The sequence below is a fragment of the Agelaius tricolor genome, unplaced genomic scaffold (genome assembly GCF_023055355.1).
Source record: "Agelaius tricolor isolate 1412-34295 unplaced genomic scaffold, bAgeTri1.0.p SCAF_6, whole genome shotgun sequence".
Taxonomy (NCBI): Eukaryota; Metazoa; Chordata; class Aves; order Passeriformes; family Icteridae; genus Agelaius; species Agelaius tricolor.
The window spans coordinates 54,143,298-54,162,648 of record NW_027269266.1 but is presented as its reverse complement, the minus strand read 5'-3'; the positions used below and the strand labels follow the sequence as shown (position 1 = coordinate 54,162,648).

At 37.8% G+C, this 19,351-nt stretch overlaps 1 protein-coding gene across 7 annotated transcripts in view; it reads right to left on the bottom strand.

Annotated features, from left to right (window-relative positions):
- The window catches only part of RAMP3 (receptor activity modifying protein 3), a 146,816-nt gene that overhangs the window by 105,316 nt on the left and 22,149 nt on the right, over nt 1-19,351 (bottom strand). Inside the window, exon 4 of one of the 7 annotated variants that reach the window (XM_071429863.1) lies at nt 4-7,610. The exons of 5 other annotated variants lie outside the window; for them this stretch is intronic. In XM_071429863.1, the coding sequence (XP_071285964.1) occupies nt 7,550-7,610 (61 nt within the window). In that variant the 3' untranslated portion in view covers nt 4-7,549. Of the gene's footprint in view, nt 1-3; nt 7,611-15,712; nt 15,850-19,351 lie in introns of those variants that run through there. One more of the 7 variants, XM_071429865.1, reaches the window with a different exon arrangement.

Genomic DNA, 19,351 nt, shown 5'->3' with positions numbered 1-19,351 from the left:
TAGAAGAAAAATAAGAGAAGTTGAAATAGAATGTATATGCATATTACACTTGGAGAAAGGTACGGAGGGCGCCATAAGAAATCTCTAAGAGTGTGTCTATCATGTAGATTTTCTAGGACCTCCAATGGAAGCTGTGGCACAGCGAGGCAGAAGGAGAACTGACTCACATGTACTAATGCAACTGAGAGATTTCATGTGAAGTTCTGAGATCCCAGATGAACAATAATCAAACCCCGACTGCAGCCAGGACCTCCTAATGCTACTTAAGTACAAACAGAACTTCCTCACTAGAGATATCTACAAATTCTTTAAAAAACATGCACACAAATGTGCCAAGAATAGGACATGTTGAACAAAGTACGGATATTTCATGCCTCAACTGCCACTAGACATGATGTTGTTGTGAAAATTACGATGTGGCACTAGGACTGAACCACAACATGCAGTGGTGTAAAAATTTTGGTTCTGTTGCACTCTGATGTAAGAAAATAATAGGAAAATAAACACACAGAAAGTTAGCTTTTGACAAAATTCCTCTTCTTTCCAACTCCAGCAAATGCCCAGCAGGGAATAAATAAAGAAATAAATTCTAATTACATGTTTGCTTATGAAAGGCTAGGAATTCCTTGTAATATCTAACATGTGATTTCAATGCTGCATGTGCTAAAATTTACCTGTCCAGGAATAACATATTTATGAGAATTGGCTACCCCTTGGGAAAAAAAAGGCAAAAATAAGCCTAAATGAGTTTTGTGGTGTTATTATAGGCCAAAGAAATTCAGGAAGTGAATGGATATGGGGGAGGAGATCAGAAATTATGAACAGTGTCTGGTCAGTGCATGAATAGGGCAAGAAAGAAGGAAGCCGAATTATTGTCTGTTGCATTTATTTTAGTCCTGCGTGACTCAATAAACTCATTTCAAAGGGGAAGTAAAAATAGAAAGGAGAGAGCAAAAACCCACATGACACCTCCAGGGACAAGATCCTATTATAGCATCTGAAGACCCTACTCTCCCTTACAGTCCATATCAATATGGACTCCTGATGATTGACTTGTTCTGACATTAAGTCCTATAGGAGACTAATGTTGACTCAATGCTTTGCTGTAAACTAAAGGAGAAGAGATATTCAGCGTTTGGGCCAAGACTGAAGTCTACTGTCTAGTGTATGTCTGTCAGAGAAAATGTCTGCCTGCTGCGCTACAGCCACACAGATTGGGAGCACAGTCTGCTGAACATCTAAATTCTCAGGGCTGTGTTCACAGAAGAAGAAAAAGAATCACAGAAAGAGCCTTCTGCAAGTTCCTTGTAGTTCTCATTCTCATGGAGTTTGAGCCAATATTGCTTCAATCATAAGCAAACACATTGGACAATCTAACACTAAGCTCCAGCATGAAGATGCATATACACACAATGTACGTGTATTTTAAGCAAAGTGACTAGAAAGGAAGCTTTTGTGACATCAGCAACCACAGGAAAACAACAGGAAATAAGCTAAAAATAAAATACAAATATCAGCTGTTTGCTATTTTAATAGTGTAATTTTTCTGTGTGACCTGGTGGCATCCATTCTTTACGTCCTTGGACTAAATTAGGAGCTGGAGATGTCTAGTTGAATGTGGGAGATGCAGTCCCAGAGGACCTGAAGAGCAACAGGTCTGAAGGCAAGGCTACAAGGTTCAGCAGGCTACAATGCAGAGATGGAGGAGCATCCATCTGCCCAGACAGGTCAGTGCTCCACCTGGCACAGACACTCCAGAATGCTGGACTCTGCTCCAGCCTGCTCTGGGCCATGCTCTCATGGGCACCTTTGTGACATCAATGGCTGCTGATACAGCTGCCTCAATAAGAAAATCAACAATAAATCCAGGTGATTTCAGCATAGAAGTACCCTAAGCTCAAAGATGTTGATGTAATGTTTTTTTTTCCTCTGTGTTTAAAATTCTATAGAAAATTCAGTGTTCTACAAAGAATTCTGTAGATTTTTTTTTTAAATGTTAGATGGTGTAAACAAAAATACTTCCACTGATTTTTGATTGTAAATACAACATAGCTAGAAAAAGTTGGTTAAGTGTTGCCAAAAGGCCAGATAAAAATAAATTGGGAGATGAATTGTATTTGAAATACTGAATCCCTAAGGGCCAAAGTAGAATAAAATGTTATTGTAATAGTTGGAATACCTTATAATTTTTCCTTAAAACCTTCTCTCATGAATAAAAAAGGGGGGGAAGAAAACTACCTGCATTATAACTCTTAGTTCACACAACTGTGAGAAGGTAGATAAAGGAAAATCTCAGCTACTTGGAAATTGCATGTCTGCCAGCAAAGCTGAAATCACTTGAATATTTATGTAGTTTTGTAATTTAGAGTTTATGCACTGCAACAGAAAGTTCATACAAAAAAAATAAAGATCCTCTCTGCATAGCACTGTGGAACAGCTGCCTCAGAAGGGAGCACCTGCATCCTCATTACTACAGCATGGATGTTTTCATAGTTGATCAATTGGTTTGCAAGTTGGGATTTTTTAAGAGGGAGATGGGGGTTAATAGATACTTAATTTCAGTTCAACTCTCCTATGCCTAATCCTTTCATGTCTTATGTAATTCTCTGCATTCAAATTGTAAAGGCAGGAATAGGAAACCTTTCCATTCTGTATATTAAAATGGCTATGACAAAAGATGTCCTGGCCTCTGGAGATACTTCAAGGAGAAGTGCATTCAAGTTCCATAACTTGTGAAAGGAAGGAACAAGAAATTATAGTTTCTACTTATTCCCCAAAGAAATAACTGGAGAGCACACTGGAGCTCAAGCTCCTTCACTTTTCAGACTATAAGAGGGTGTGGGAACATTCTTTGTGCTGAGACACATTTTCATCTCTTTCAGGCTAGCTACAAGGGACCTAGGTAGTACTCAGGAAAGGGATATTCACAGGGAGCCAGGTCACAAGCTTTGTGACAAATGAGCCAAAAAATTATAAGAGTTTCAACTAAGTAGTCCAATACAAAAACCCCAAAATCTAAGCACAGTCTGAGCAGCAAAATTCACAGATGTGCTTTGCCCTGATATGCTCAGGACAACTGTTGGTTCTATTGAGGAACCAACTCCTTCATCAATCTGCACATTATTGAAAATACTTTCAGAGAACACAAAAAATAATTCCTTTCAGAGCAATCTCTGAACTATAACACATTTGTCATGAAAAATAATTTTCAATATTCTAGAACAATGCCTCATTTTCAGAGCACACAAACGTTCTCCTGTTCCTTACGTTTTCACTAAACCAGATAATAACAACTGTGTCACTGAGGTTTTTTTGTTTAAACCTGGCTGTACTTTATTTTTTACTTTATCCATGAGAAAATATATTTTTACATATTACCTATAACTAAGAACCTGGACAGGAAGTTATTATGAGGAATGGTAGTGGACACATTTGCCTTAATGGGACAGTGTTTCATGGAGTGTCCACTGAAACTATTTAAACAGAGAGCTAGGTTTATTACATCTCATCTATCTTAGGGTACACAGTTGCCTCTCACTCAGGGCACTTCTCAGTCTAAGTGGGGCTTGACTCTCATCTGTGGTTTCCCTCATTTCCAGGGAGGAACGTGGTAAATTCTTGCTCTTTCTTCCTCAATATCCCTTCACAGGAAAACTGCAGAGATGAATGGTTTACAAAAACACAAGTCCCACAATCCCCCCCTCCACATTTTTGTGAGACTAAGAAAACAAAAAGATTGTTTAACTAAGAGTTTTAACAAATAAGCATTTTCCAATACAAAACTGTTATTTCAAAGAATCACAAACAATTATCAAAAAGTTGATACAATATATATATTACTTAAACATTTGAGGGCATTTTCTGACTGCAGCCAGTAGACCACTGTCAGTTCCAATAGAAGAATCTTTCCACCTCTCCAGCATTTATGGACAGACCACCACAGAGACATTCAGCACATGAGCAGTCAGGAATGCATTGCAGTTGCTTAATGAGGAAGGCCAAGGATTAAAAAGCAAAACACCACACCTCTACTACCCCATTTTAAATAACTTCATTTCATGCTTCCTGACATGATTATAGAAGGGTAGTACAAGATATATATAATACATTGTGAGTAATTTTTTGTTCTTTTGAGTCCACTAAGTACTCAGAATACAGCGAAAAATCTCTCAGCCATAACTGAGTCTTGATGCAAACTAGGTAACAGATACACCAGGGACACTCACTCCTGCTATTCTACAATCCCAGACAGCAATCTAGAGGCACTGTTCCAGGACACTACAAGTCATGTGGTGTATTTTAATAAAGATGCTTTAAAACTATTTGCGCTCTCCTAGATTATTAAGCCAAAAATTTCTTTATACACAATCACATATTAAATTGAATTATCATCCTTGTAACCTCCACCCAGACTGGAATACAAAACTCTGAAATGTAAAAATATTAACAAGAAATACCATATGATGAGAAAGGCTTTTCTTGCAGCATTTCCAGATGAAGGGGAGGCAGGAAGTAGCAAAAAACCTCACAAAAATAAAAAGTCTATTCTTATAGAGAATAGACATGAGATGCAGCCAGACTGTACAGAACTTCAGGGCATAGCAGCCTGGATGAACTTCAAATAAGGGTCCAAACCTTAAGATGATAATTTCCCGAGGTTTCACCACCATGTTAAAAGGACATCTTTAATTTTATAGAGAGTTAGGAGCCTGTAAATACGGTGGAATATTTCCAAGATTTTCTCAATCAACATCTCTCCAAACAATTTGTGTCTGTGTCTCACCATTCCTTTAATCATATATCTTCTGCCAAGATGAGTATCCTCACAGTCACATTTTTACCTCCCTAATCAGATCAGATCTACTGTTGTGCAGTTCCAATACAGAATTCAGCCTCAAGAAAATGATGTGCTACAAAAACACAAGGAAGGAAATTAATGGGGGTGGGGAAAAACGGGTTTAATGAAAAAATTATAAAGTAATTTAAGTTTACTCTCATGCCACAAAATAACAGACATTGTCACAGATTTACTCACTTGGGTTGGAAATAATAAACAGATTCTGGTATTCTTTGAAGTAATTAAAGATCTCCACCCTTAGTTTCACATCAACAGCTGTCTGGAAAGTTCAAAATAAACCGAACTAAAACCCCAGAAATGCACAACTATTACTGAATTGTTGTTAATTCCCTAAAGATAAAGCCAGAAAATTTAAATATAAAGAGCAACTACAGATGTAAGCAGTTACTTTATACACCTAAAAGCCATTTCTAATGAGCAGCAGTGTCCTGGTTCAGAGCAAATTTGGGAGAGAACCCCCAAAGAGGCTCCTCTAGGAAAACAGATTCAATTGGCCCCTCCCCCGATTGGTCCAGGAGAAAATACTTCCTTGGAGAAAAGTGGAAAAAAGCTGTTTATTAAACAATAAAACCTAAACAGTATTAAACAATAAAACCCCTCGCTGCTCCAAAAGAGATGACAAACTCAGAAAGTCCCCTCCCTGGGTTGCAGCTCAGCTCACTCAGTCTCTTATCAGTCCCTCTGGCACTGGAAATGCCACGGCCCAGGCCTGGCCTGGTGGGCCACAGGTGTGAGCTGCTGGTGCTCCTTTGGGTGTTCAGTCCAGAGCAGGTTTAAGCAGGTCCAAAGAAAAAGAAAAACCACAGTCCAAGGAACTTCTTTGCCTCAGATAGCTAAACTAACTAAAAGCAAAGGAGAGCTCTGTCCCGCTGTCTGTCCATCCGCAGACAACACAGTCAGGAGCAGGAATGTGGAGGAGTGAGTGCAGTGTCTGAAAACAAACTGCATGCTTCTTCTCTCCCCCCTTCACTCTCAGAACCAGTCTTAAAGGTGCAAAACTTATTATTCAATATAAACAGAACAAGACGATTGAGGATAAAAGCATCATATAGTCAACCTAGGACAAGCAGAATCTACTACATTAAGCAAATGTAGAACAAGGAGGTAAATGTGGCCTGACATTTGGTACTGCATTATTCAGATCAAATATTTAGTAGCACCAGAATTTTACCAAGCCAAAAACTTCAACTGGCAAGCAGGCTTTACTTTCCACCACTCCTGACTAGATTTTAATGATTACTTAATTGTACACTCAGCCCATTTTTGGAGAACACCCAGTAAGAGGAGAAGTAGTCTCTGAAGCCATTACTTTATCATGTCTTCAGAAGCCAATCCCATAACTCCCTTGAGTTAGAGACAAAAGTCAAAAGAGTAAGTGAAGGCAAATCCTAGTCCCACAAACACTTAGGCATACATATCCAACTTCTTATAAGCACAGTATCTCATAACTAGCCATCACTGATGATATGTGGAAGATGCCCTTAATAGCCTGAATATAATCATTACATATCTAGTCCTTACAGTCAAACACATCAGGCTTGTGATTCTGTCAGAGAAATGCAAATTTTAAAACCTCTTCTTTATGGATCAAGTTTCAAAGTTCTTGTTAAGTTGGTCAACTAGTGAAAGCCTTCATTTTTTTTGGGCTTCTCACCAAAGGAGACAGCATGTTTCTGGGGGCAAGCACTGTTTTTGTGTACATCAATATTTGAAATTTTACAGTTAAAATTTTAAACCTTGTACTAGAACATGTGAATGGAAGCAGGAAGCATTCCAAAATTCAGCTCCAAATTATAAGACCATCTTCTGATCTCCAGTAAACACTTCTCAGCGCTGAAAATGGCAGATGCACAATCTCTGCTACCTCATTTGCTTTCTCTCTATTATAGTCAGTTTTTTCTCTATTTAATTCAAATTACTTCAGAATGACAGGGCAAAGGCAATACCTGACTAAGGTCGGGATTTTTTTCTTTCCTAGCAGCTATGCATCTCCCCTCAGTGTCATTAAGAAAACCATTAGCATTTTCTGGCACATATCCTCTTTCAAAGGCCAAGCATGACAGAGATGAGAGCCATGAAAAGCCAATAACACAATTTGAAGGCACATTACATATTGTACATGTACAATAGTAGGAATGTCATGTACAATTTCAAATCAAACTTCTGCATACTTCAAAACTATGTTGCCTTTACAGTCGGTCAAAGACTGGAATAATTGTAGGGCATGATGCACAATACAACTTCTTTGAAGCTTCCCCTGCCAAGGAAGGGAGCCCATGACAACCAGTACTTTGGACAGATGAGTTCCACACCTGTTGTGCCTAGCAAAAAAAAGCCTCATTAAAAAAAAGCAAGCTACTAGAGAATTACACTCAAATCTGCCACTGTAGTGATGGAGAGACATGCAAGAAGCATGTTATCCTTGTATCTATCTCGCTCAACTCCTTCCCAAAAGCATTTCCACCTGAGTCACCACAGATTGGCACAATCCTCACTCCAGTCAGTGTGAATACAAGTGCTCCCGGTGCAAGTAGGTGTTTGGGTCAGTCACTGACAGCCACCTCCTGAGGTGCTTCTGCTTTCTCCCAAATACATCAGTCACTTTGTTCATTCACCTTGGAAAGTTTGCTGCAATTAACAGCTTATTTGTCTCCACTCTTCTCAGAATGTTCCAACTGCATGATAAAACCATCATTCCAGCACTGCTTCCAAAATTAAATGCTCAGCCAGCTTCAATCCAGTCATCCAACACCTGGGGAGAAGCCAGAGTCAGGAGGGAAGTTGCTAGTCCAGAATTGCTCTGAGCTCATGCCACATTTCAAGAGCTCAAGGCTTTTCTTTCCATCTAGATGAACCAAGCTGACAGGTGAGCAGAGAAAATGTGGCTTGAATTCAGACTTGTGCTCCACAGTTGAGCGTCCACTCAAAACAAGCAATCATGAAGATAATAATTTTTCTGACCAACTGACAAACCTCAGAGAGAAAGAAATAACAGAAGGACCCTTCTTTTTCATGCCAGCTTACATCTACAAATAACTGCTTCATATTCCATTTTTATGAGGATATTAAAAAGTATTAAAGTGTCACCTGCTGAGTGGAAGCTGTTATTAGATTCCACTTAGTCCAAAGTAGCACAAGCCTTTTATAATACCACAGCACTATTTTTTCAAGTGGAAAGAGGGGAGAGAAATATCTGGTAATATGCAGCTGTGAAACAGAAATCATCAGTCAATCAGGCTTACATTTTGAGGAAGACCCACTGTAGGATCTCCACAGATGACAATTTTCTTTTTAATTAAAAAAAAAATCAACAAATAATCTGTAACTAAGTTGAACTTTTCATAGCTAGCCTTACATAATTTTTATGAGCATGTAAAGAATGTACACTTCTCCTGATTATTTATGGAAAATGGGTTTTATATAAACTTTTAAAAATTCCTGTAATTAAAAAAGCCACTTGCTTTGGGAGGAGAGTGGCTGTTGTGTTCTGCTTCAAGCAGAGCACAAATAATGGGAGTTAAAAATCAGTTGACTAATTACAGATCTTAAGCTTCAGATTATGTCAGCTACTGGACTAGTTAAAGAATAAATCCTTTTTGCAGTCTGGCATAATAAATGAATTATGTGAAATCGCAATCTAGGCATGGACAGCTCACAAACAAGACCAAAACTGATGTAAAAGTAACCATAAAATCAGAGGAATGGTAAGAACATTAGAAATTGATTTAAAATTAGGCATAAAGACTGTTAGGGAAGAAGCCTAATATAGAAAGTTCTGCTTATCTACTATTCAAATACATCATTATGATTTAGCATGACTCTGACAGCACAGCATGTTCCCATTGAATGTGGGTTTCTTCCTTTCTTATGTCCTCCCCTCTTACTTGTGGTGGAAAAGACATTCCCTCTCCTTATGTAACTACTTCTTGTGCCTTGTGGCTTCCCAAGACTGTTCCAACATCTCATACACACAACAGAAGCAAATGGTGGACCCAAAGGGCCTTACTCCTTATCCACAACTGGGTATGAAAGATTTGAGTGTTGCAACATTCCCTGGAGTTGCTTAAGGGTAAGCCAGCAACCTCCTAAACAGCTGCAGAAAACATTATGTCAGAGGATTTTGGATAATGTTCACCCAGACTGCTGGTAGATTAGAAGCAGAGGGACCTAGCATCTTGAGACTGTCACCTGGGAAAGGTAGCAGTTTCGTAGCTCCTGGATCTGCTAAATTTATTTAACTTTATCTTGGGACCAGCTAAACTCTACCTCAGTTTGAGGAAGAACAATATAACATGGCACACATCACCAGTGAAATGTCACAAACCCTTGTGGTAAGAAAGCAGTTATGGGGTCTGAAACTATTTAAGCACTGTGAGTAACCAAGTAGTAGGGTATTTTCTGAGGCTTTATCCAATTCCTCTTTGGCTGATGAAAACAATGACTTATTTTCATAGTAATGGTTAAAAAACAGTCTGTTTCCCTGCACAGAAACAGGCAACACCAGAAAGAACCTTACATTTTTGCACCTACTTTTTATACGTAGTAATACCAATACCTTACCCCTGCATACTATGAATCAGCCTAGACATATATTTTGCTTCCTGTTGCTCCCCAGTAACAGGAAGCAAAAATCCATTATAGATTACAGTGCAACATGGTTATACATAACATAGAACCAACTTAAGATCACTGTGCTTCTTAAGCCACCTTCCTGCAGATAAAAATTGGACTCAGGACCTCACTGATAACTCCCAGTCCCACAGGCAGATAACTCCCAGTCCCACTTCTAGATGCCAGAATTCTCATTTGAATATTTCTATGTTTATTTTATAATGACACCTTAATATGAAATGGTACATTTTAGCAGTGAAATATATGAAAGATATTTGTATATCTGAGAGAAATGCAAAACATAAATTTTTGAGAGCTGCAAAGAGCTGTGCTCATAGTTGTTCATCAATGCACTATTGCCTTGACAACTTTTGATTTCCACTCCTTCTATACTCAGCACTTAGAGAAAATTTTTAATTTTACAAAGCTGCCATATCTATTATTTTTATAAGCACTACAGGCATCTCATACATTGCCTTCAAGTTCGTCACTGCAGCCAGCAACATATGTCTGCCTTTTGTAGATTACACTACAGGCTGAAGAAAGTGACTTATCTTCTTAAGAGTGCAGAAGACTGCACTTCATGTCTTGAAACTACTTTCCAATACATAATTACTACTATTCTGTAAAGATAAATAGAAATGCCAGAGAGTTGGCAATTAACCATGTAAAATACATTTTTTAAAGTATTGTTACATAATAAACTTCTGTAATTGAAACAAGACTGAATACAAAACATAGTAGTATTAATTCATACCTATTGTGTTGTCAACAGTTAACCACATGACTAATACCACATGTAGCCTGGAGCAAGAAAATCTATTTTTTTTTGTCTCTTTGTCTCTGCTGAGTTAATCTCCATTATTGTATTTTCGTGCTAGATGCATTTAGAAAACAAGAATGTAGAAATTGTTTTGCAAACCAGAAGTAACAGAAAAGTTTGTATTAACTTTCCTTTTCATAATGTATTTATATATTCATTTTAACTGCCTCTAAAAATTTACTGTCCGGTATATTTTCTCTAAAAATTACTGATCTTACCACAACAAAATTCAAAAGGTCATGAAAGGTATTGAAAGATATATCAGCTGACAGTCCTGAGATTTAACAGCAGAACTGCTTTCTAACATCACCTCTAAGTTACTTACATTATTTTTTCCAAGTGACTTAGAATTATTATATTCTTATATCTTGAATATTTGTTAGTTGACTTGGAAATACCAGCACTGACATACTGATGTCACCTTATGAGTGTAAGCCACTACCATTAGTCCAAGGCATCTGCTGAAGTACACATCAATTTGACCCACAGCACCCTTGCTAAAATATTGTTACTGGGGTCTTCAGGTGACATTGACTTCAATATTGAAAACTCTTTCAGAACTTCAAGAAAATACTGACATTTATATCACTGACCTCTTGGAAAATGCTAGATTTTACTCCCTTGTTGAAAAAAAAAATAATCAGGACAAATAAATGTAACAGGTGTTAAAAGTTGCTGAAAAAAAGCTCTTGAAAAACTGAAATCTGACATTAAAAACTCTTGATAATGCTTCCTACTTAGCAGCAGGCTCAGACGATCCTTCTGTTTTTTTCATACCAATGGAACATCCACAAAGATTTGCAAAATTATTGATAAATTGAAGAACAGAAAGATTTGAGCCCTTAAAAACCTTGAAAATATGGATAATGGGCTGAAAAGTCACATTATTCTGGCATGATACAGTCATTATATGTTTTTTAATGGAAGACCCAATGTCTCCCGTGGTTTAACAAAGAAAGAAACAGTTATCCCTGATGAATAAGAAATTCCAGTTGTTTTCTCTCCTCCCCATTCCACTCCACTGGTATCCTTGAATGGTGGCTTTTGTAGACTGTGATTACAACATGCATTGTGGTATAAATAACAATAATATAGTTTTACTTCACCAAATCTGAGTTCTTGGTAGTGAGTGTATTTAATTCAGCAGCCTCCCAAAATATTGGCAAATTTCTCTTTATCCTCTACAATAAATCCATTTACTGGTTTCAAGTGAGCTCTGCAAAGCAAGGTTTTGTTTGCAAAAAGCAAGATTTTTCAGTGTCTAAAATGAAAACCCAAGAAATCTCATCAGATAAAAACTGATAAGGCTTTGCTAGTTTGTAGCATAGCTATGTCTATAACGTGCTGCAGAACAAAATCATGACTTGGAATTTATAAGCAAAGTGGTCTGCAGGTCATCACAGAATTTAGAAATGTCAGTGTTCTTAATATAGCATTAAAATTCAGAAGTCAGAGTAATTCACTAAAACATTCAACATTCATTAATGTTTTTCACCACCCTTCTACATCATGTAAGACAGCCACAGAAAACAGTGTTAGAAAAGCATTGCTGTAATTCTCCACTAAAGAGAGAAAAAGTATTAGAAATGAGTATTCAAAGCCTTTCCAATACCTTACCTGGAATTATCAAATACAGACTTTATTTTCACAGCCATGTATAATATAAAACGACTGTGCCTCTCCTTTATAGCAAAGGCGAAAACTATAATGCACTAAAGAACCATATTTCAGCCCCTGCATCTATCAGGACAAAAGCAGTTATATGGGAATGATGTATTCCTGTCTCATGTCGAGCCCTGATGTCTGAATTCAAACTAACCACTTTATTTCTATTCATCAGGACATATTCTTATCTATACAATACAAAATAAAGCAAATACATTTCACATGAAAGTATGATCTGAAATCGAGATCCTATGGAAGATATTCTTTTATAGCCTCATTAGGGGACCCACCGTGTCTTTGCATTAACCTCACAGCAACTAGGATGGCTGATCCCAAAACAGCACTTGATTGTACACATTCTCAGCACAGCCCTGTACCTGAGATTTTATAAACTTTAGGTTTCTTTCATTCCCAATGTTTTAAATAATAGATGGTAAGCATTATTATTTCTGCAATGAGAAATTGCTATTGTCACCTACCAGCATGATGGCAACACAAGTGCTCAAATACGATGTTCTTCTCCATTGTTTTACTTCCTCACACCTGATTTATTAGCTGCTTTGCTTTTGTTTTGAAAAGAAAAGCATGAGTCACAGAAAAAAAATAATATGTTCTTGAGATAACAATTACCAGCCTGGTTTTGCCATTGCTGCCATGAGTTTTTAGATGGCTTTTTTAGTACAAAACTACTGTAAGTTTTGATAGGTAAAGAGGTGAAAGAAATACACAGGTAAAAAATATTAAATATCAGTATCATCTTCATTTCACCAATAGCTTAAAAAAAGCAGCAACTGTATCTGTATGAGAAGCTCAAAGGAAGACAATCCTACCAAAGAAGACCAAATGCTGGCATCTACCACACCAGTACTTTTCCTATACCCAACTGAATGCTTAATCAGCTACACTGACATGAGGCCACACAAAGTGCAGGTTTCCTCAACCTTCAGAACAGAAACATAATTTTTACTCCATCACAGAAACACTGAGATGACAAACAGTATTTTCTTCTACAAAATCTGGACTAACAAATCTGGGAGGACTTGCAGCTGGCTAAATAAGGGATTTCGGTCCCCCTTCTCAGTTAGATTTTCAGGGGAAAAGAAGACATTACTCTTCAGATACATACAGAACTTTAGACAACAAAATTGCAGAAAATTATCCAGAAACCAGGCAATACAATGGCTTTTTGTTGTGCAAGCACATTTGTTATTTGCAGCATTTTCATCATGACTTTGCTCAAGGTGAACCATAACCAATGTACTTGTCTGTCTACAGGCATATGAATCCCAACACAAATACAGAGCACCCCCTCCTAACATGACACAAATGAGGAAGTGGGACTTCCTTTAATCAGTACTGTTCTGGATCTAAAATTATATGTGCTGGTCACTCAAACATCCAGTTTGCAGCAGCCCCAGGTTGCCTTTCATGTGAGAAAATCACATGCAAAAATCCAGATTCAAGACTTTTCTGATAATATTTATAAGAATGAACCGAAGGTGTTGGCTTTCTAATTGTGAGACCAATACCATGGGAACATATTAGTTCACACGAATCACTGGCTCACCTCAGCTGCAAAGCAAACCCAGTGGCTTGTCTGAGATTTTCACTAGGGATTTGTACTGAGATTTCATATAAGGAAATATGCCAAGCCTACCTGGAAGGAAACAGAAGAGGTAGTTACCCAGGAAATGAGAAGGCTGAGGTATTCTAATGACTCTTTTGCCTTGGTCTTCACTGGCAAATGCTGCAGTCACTTGCAGAAGGCAAGGCAGGAATTTGGAGAATGAAGAACTACCCACAGTAGGAGAAGATCAGATTCAAAAATATGTAAGGAACCTGAAGGTCCACAGGAGCTGATGAGAGGCATTTGAAGGTCCTGAATGAACTGGCAGAGGAGGCGGCTAAGTCATTATCCATCACATTTGAGAAGTCACAGCAGTTTGGTGAAGTTCCAATTGGAAAAGACGAAACAACCCTCATTTTTAAAAAGGAAAATTAAAAGGAGCACCTCTCCTCTGAAGACAGGCTAAGATATTTAGGGTTGCTAAGTCTGTAGAAGAGGCTTTGTGAAGACCTTACAGCACCTTGCAGTACGTAAAGGGGACTAAAGAGAGGCGAGAGGGACAGTAGTGACAAAACAAGGGCAATAGCTTTAAACAGAAAGAGAGTAGGTTTGGATTAGATATTACAAAGAAACTCATTATCGTCTAAAACAGCTTGCCCAGAAAAGCTGTGGATGCTTGTCCTAGGTTGATTATATGATGCTTTTATCCCCAATCGTCTTGATCTGTTTATGCTGAATAATAAGTTTTGCACCTTTAAGACTGGTTCTGAGAGTGAAGGGGGGAGAGAAGAAGCGTGCAGTTTGTTTTCAGACACTGCACTCACTCCTCCACATTCCTGCTCCTGGACTGTGTTGTCTGTGGATGGACAAGACAGTGGGATGGAGCTCTCCTTTGTTTTAGCTAGTTTTAGCTAGCTGAGGCAAAGAAGTTCCTTGGACTGTGGGCATTTTTCTGTTTTTTCCCTTTTCTTTGGACCTGCTTAAACCTGCTCTGTGATTACAGCATGGACTGAACACCCAGAAGAGCACCAGCAGCTCACACCTGTGGCCCACCGGGCCAGGCCTGGGCCGTGGCATTTCCAGTGCCAGAGGGACTGATAAGAGACTGAGTGAGCTGAGCTGCAACCCAGGGAGGGGACTTTCTGAGTTTGTCATCTCTTTTGGAGCAGCGAGGGGTTTTATTGTTTAATACTGTTTAGGTTTTATTGTTTAATAAACAGCTTTTTTCCACTTTTCTCTAAGGATTTGTTTTCTCCTGGACTGGTTGGGGGGGAGGGGCAAATTGAATCTGCTTTCCTAGAAGGAGCTTCTTTGGGGGTTCTCTCTAAAATTTCCCCTGAACCAGGACAATACTCCATCTCTGGAAGTGTTCAGGGACAGGCTGGATGACGCTTTGAGCAATCTGGTGTAGTGGAAGATGTCCCTGTCCACAGCTTGAAACAAAATGATCTTTAAGGTCCCTTCCAACCCAAACTATTCAGCAATTCTATGGTTTTCACAGTACATTCCTCTTCTGTAGAAGTTTTGTCATTAGCAGCTGGATCCAATCGCTGATTGGTGTCTAGATCAGGCTTCGTGCAGCAGTCAGTGGGGAAGATGAAAAAACTTAGATAACCAACCAAGAAAATTACTCAGTTTGGAGGGTTCTTACATACACAGCAGAGGTTCTTAGCTCCGAGCTTTAGGAAGTGTGGGCCTGTCATTTCATTTTGGGCTGCACATGTTTCTTACAGGGTTTGCCTTCCCATTGATCTTAATGTGATCTGGCTTTCTTTCATGTAATATTCTACTAAGTTTCTTTGAAAACCAGGCACTTTTACAGCTAGCTTAGTTTGGCCAAATTGTAACAGGCAAAACTCTCACTGACTTAAAAATTGCGCAACAGAATTAGTTTTCCAAATTACATCAAATGTAGTCATACAGATTTTTTTCCTTAATTCTTTTTTCAAATCCTTGGCATCTGTATAGGTCATGGGTGGACTCCCTCATCGTCTTCAATGGGACTGAAACTGTTTATAGAATTAACATTTCATGTGAAGTGTTGTGGGAAAACTACACTAAGGCTGTACAGAAAAAAGAATAGTTATTTACAGTAGGCACAGACCTTGGACCATGCACAGAGTAAAGCAGAGAATTTCATAACGTACACACATACCTGCAACAAATCTGCTTCAGACATACAGTTAAAGAAAAAATTTGCCCTCTTCTATTCTGCTATGAACTGAAATTTAAAACATCAGAAAAATGAGACTTTTAACATCTTCCAGGTACTGTAAAGCAATGTCACAGAGCCACTGTCTCACAGCAAATCAGGAACTTCTATAGCTGTGAAAAGAAATGCAGAGATTGGAGGAAGAAGTTTGTTACAATCCATTCTTTTTCTCAAACACAACATCCAGATCTGACCTGTGTTACATGCACTACTTTGATAGAACTCTCTTCCAAAACACAAATTGCTATTTCACCCTTGGACTCTAAACCCAGTGGCTGGTAAACACAGAATGACTGACTGGGAGCTCCCAAAGTAGCAGGTATGCAACCCTAGCAACCTGTGGGATGAGAGCTGCAATAATAGTATTGGCTTGAAATAAGAGAATGCCTCACTTGTAACAGATGACACAATCTGTTTATAGATGTAATGGATCAGTAGTAATCTTTTAAATGAAGAGTTGATGCCTTTCCATAGTGTAGTCACTCTTACAGAGCTTAGAATAATGATTATTGGGCAGATTATGTGGCCTCTATTATGCAACAGTGCAGACATGGCCACAGCCATCTCTCTGGCCTCAAAATTACTGAAATGCTGGTAACTACACTCATAAGTACTTGGAAAATGGTGATGCAGAAGAGAGAAAACTCGTACTTGGGAGCAGGCCAAAAGCTTAACAAGCCACTGAAAATCTTCTTTAGTACATTTTGGTCTCACATTTCCATAGGGGTTAGGCCTAAGAGACACATACAGATTTGTTTAGAGACTGTTTGTTCTAGGTAAATTGTTTCCAGGATCCAGTCAGAAGCATTTGAAAAACTGTTCCATGAGTTAAGAATAGAAAGTAATCTAAGCAATTACAATAAGGAACATTTTTTCAGGTTCATGTAAGACAGCTCTGGGCACTTCCGTCTTCATCTGGCCACTTGCTTCAGAAATTAGTCATATCTGGCCTCTCAACTCTAGTCCTACACCAGGATTTATCACAGCACACAAAAAAAAAGTATGACTGTTAATGAATTTTGGCATGTGGACAGTAGTTGATTTTACATATTCAGCTGTAATTGCTAAATATTAAGAAGACAATAAGGAAATACAATACATACTTATTATATGTAATGCAGCACTATTAACATAGATGTTACTATAAGTAGGCATAACAGAAATACTACACATGAAAAATAAAAACCTTCCTGCAATTTCCAGTCTTCTGGCAAATGAAAAGTATATTTGCTTTTGTTAATTCCTCATATAGCTTTCACCCACACTTTAGTCTCTGCTTATTCACCTCCCATGTACCATAATTTTGAGTCTTTTAAACAACCTTGTTGTATTTTCATCTTCAGAGCTCTCTCTCAATAATCTAAAGGCCTCAGCAAAACTGCAATAGGCAAACTCCTTCTCTTCTATCAATGAACACCTCTGGCTGTGTATTGAAGGTTTTACCTTTTTTGTAAGCTGTTTGTAGTTAGCCTTCATATTCTGATGTCCAAGCTAGAACCACTGAAATCCACCATGTCTAAATGACTTAAAATATGTTAAAATCTCACTGTAATCCCTCATTGTATTTAGGTTTTCAAATACTTTTGGACAATTTGACCCAGAGTACTTGTATCCTAACTAACTGTGAATCCTCACAGAAATATGCAAAAATTAATAGGAAAACTTTAATCTAACAGTGCTTCTGTAAAACTTTACCTGAGAATTTACTGTCTATATGTGATCATCTTACATTTCCAGCAAGATCAATATCAGCTGTGGAGGCTAAAACTCTCATATTGGTTTGCAGTACCAGCTGCCACACACAGAAGCCTTGTCTGTTCAAAATCATTGAAAAGGCTGTTTTTTAAAGAACACACGTTTGTTAAGAATGTCAGAGATGTCAGAAAATCTTACAGGTTAATTATGTTAACAGCAAACTGGAGTCACTGCAAATTCTCTCACAAATGTTTAGCCAAATGGTGAAGCACTACAGATAATTGCTATTTACAATCCCATAACCAAAGGACAGCCATTTACACTGAAGAGCTAAAACTCCTCCACAAAACAAGGAATTTAGAAAATTAGCAGATTTCCATTAACTGTTACATTTTAATATAAGTTACAAAGATTTATTTCAAAGTGAAAAGTGCCATATAGAAATTACTGCATGAAGAAACAGTTTCTTTTACATAATACTCACAGTTTTAATCCACTATCTGATCCAGACTGTTACTGCTGGAGGCTACATGTAAAATCAGCACAAACTAATATTACCATGTTTAAATATCTGAATTTTAAGTGCCCATGGATAGATATATAAGTTTTTTATTAATTTGTCAGATTACTCCAAAGAAAGTATTTCTGTCCCATCTCTCAGGGTTCTTCCAGTGAGCTGGAATAAATTAACCTCTATGTGTCCCTGCTCACAGCAGAGGTGTTGGAACAAGAGGATCTTTACAGTCACTTCAAACCCAGGCCATTCTGTGATTATATATGTTTCTTATAGAATGTATGACACCAAACAACAAGGTCTATTCTCAAAAGAGTAAAAATCTTAAAGGTAGATGCACATTTCCTGCCTCTTCAGTGCAATGAACCCTTATGATAAGTTAGTAATCAGACTTCTAATGCTTGATTAATGCTTGATTCAAGAGATAAATTTGAAAACAAATTCCTCCTGCTACTCTCTTCTAAAGTAGAACTTGAAACATCTAAAAAAAGGTTTTTTAGAGAATATATATTATGTTAAAAATGTAAAAGATTTTTCTTCTTTAAGAGCCTTGAATTCTTCTGGTACTGCTTTTGAGGAAAAATGAGCAAAGCCTCAGACTGACCAACTTCTTCAGAAAAATTTTCTTGTACAGGGAATGAAAACGACACCAAAAAGTGAGCACAACTGGAAAGGATAAAATCAAGGTGGATTCTTAACTCTAATTAAAAGTCAGGAAAACTCAGAGACTTCAGTCACCTATGAACCTTGAAAAATTCTTGCACATAATATGTAAAATCTTGAATAAATTTTAGCAGAAGTCTCTCAAAAAGCTGCCCGTTTTTTCACCTGCATTAATACAGGTACAGTCTAGTATTTTGGCTCCTATAGGTACTTTTCACTGCTGCAAGTAATCCCATTAGTTGAGGTCACTTATTGATTCAAGTAACATATCATAAAAGAAATCTTGTTTTTCTAAAACAATTATAATGAAGATAAAATGGAGCAAAATTATAAATAGAAAATAAATATAAATAAAAATAAATAAATAAAACATCTTGTATACATACACTTCTCTGTCAGATTTGACTGCAATTTCTGCAAGCTGGTTTAGAAGACCTAACCTTCTCTTACTCTTCCCCACAGCTGGAGAGAGCTGCAGAAGTGCATCTTTCACTCCAGTGCCATAAGATTTAAGAATCTACCTTTTAACAGATTGCAAGATTTTAAAGTCAGCAAGGTGTGTGAATAAATGTTCTAAGAAGGAATAGCATCTAAATTGATAATATGATGCCAGATTATGAAACATTATTAACAGGTGGGGCATTTCAACACAGGTGTTGGTGCTAAGGGAGTCATGGGGAACTAATGCAACACAGCACTGCAGTCCAACATTTCATTATCCGTCCAGTCTGTTGGTGATCAGC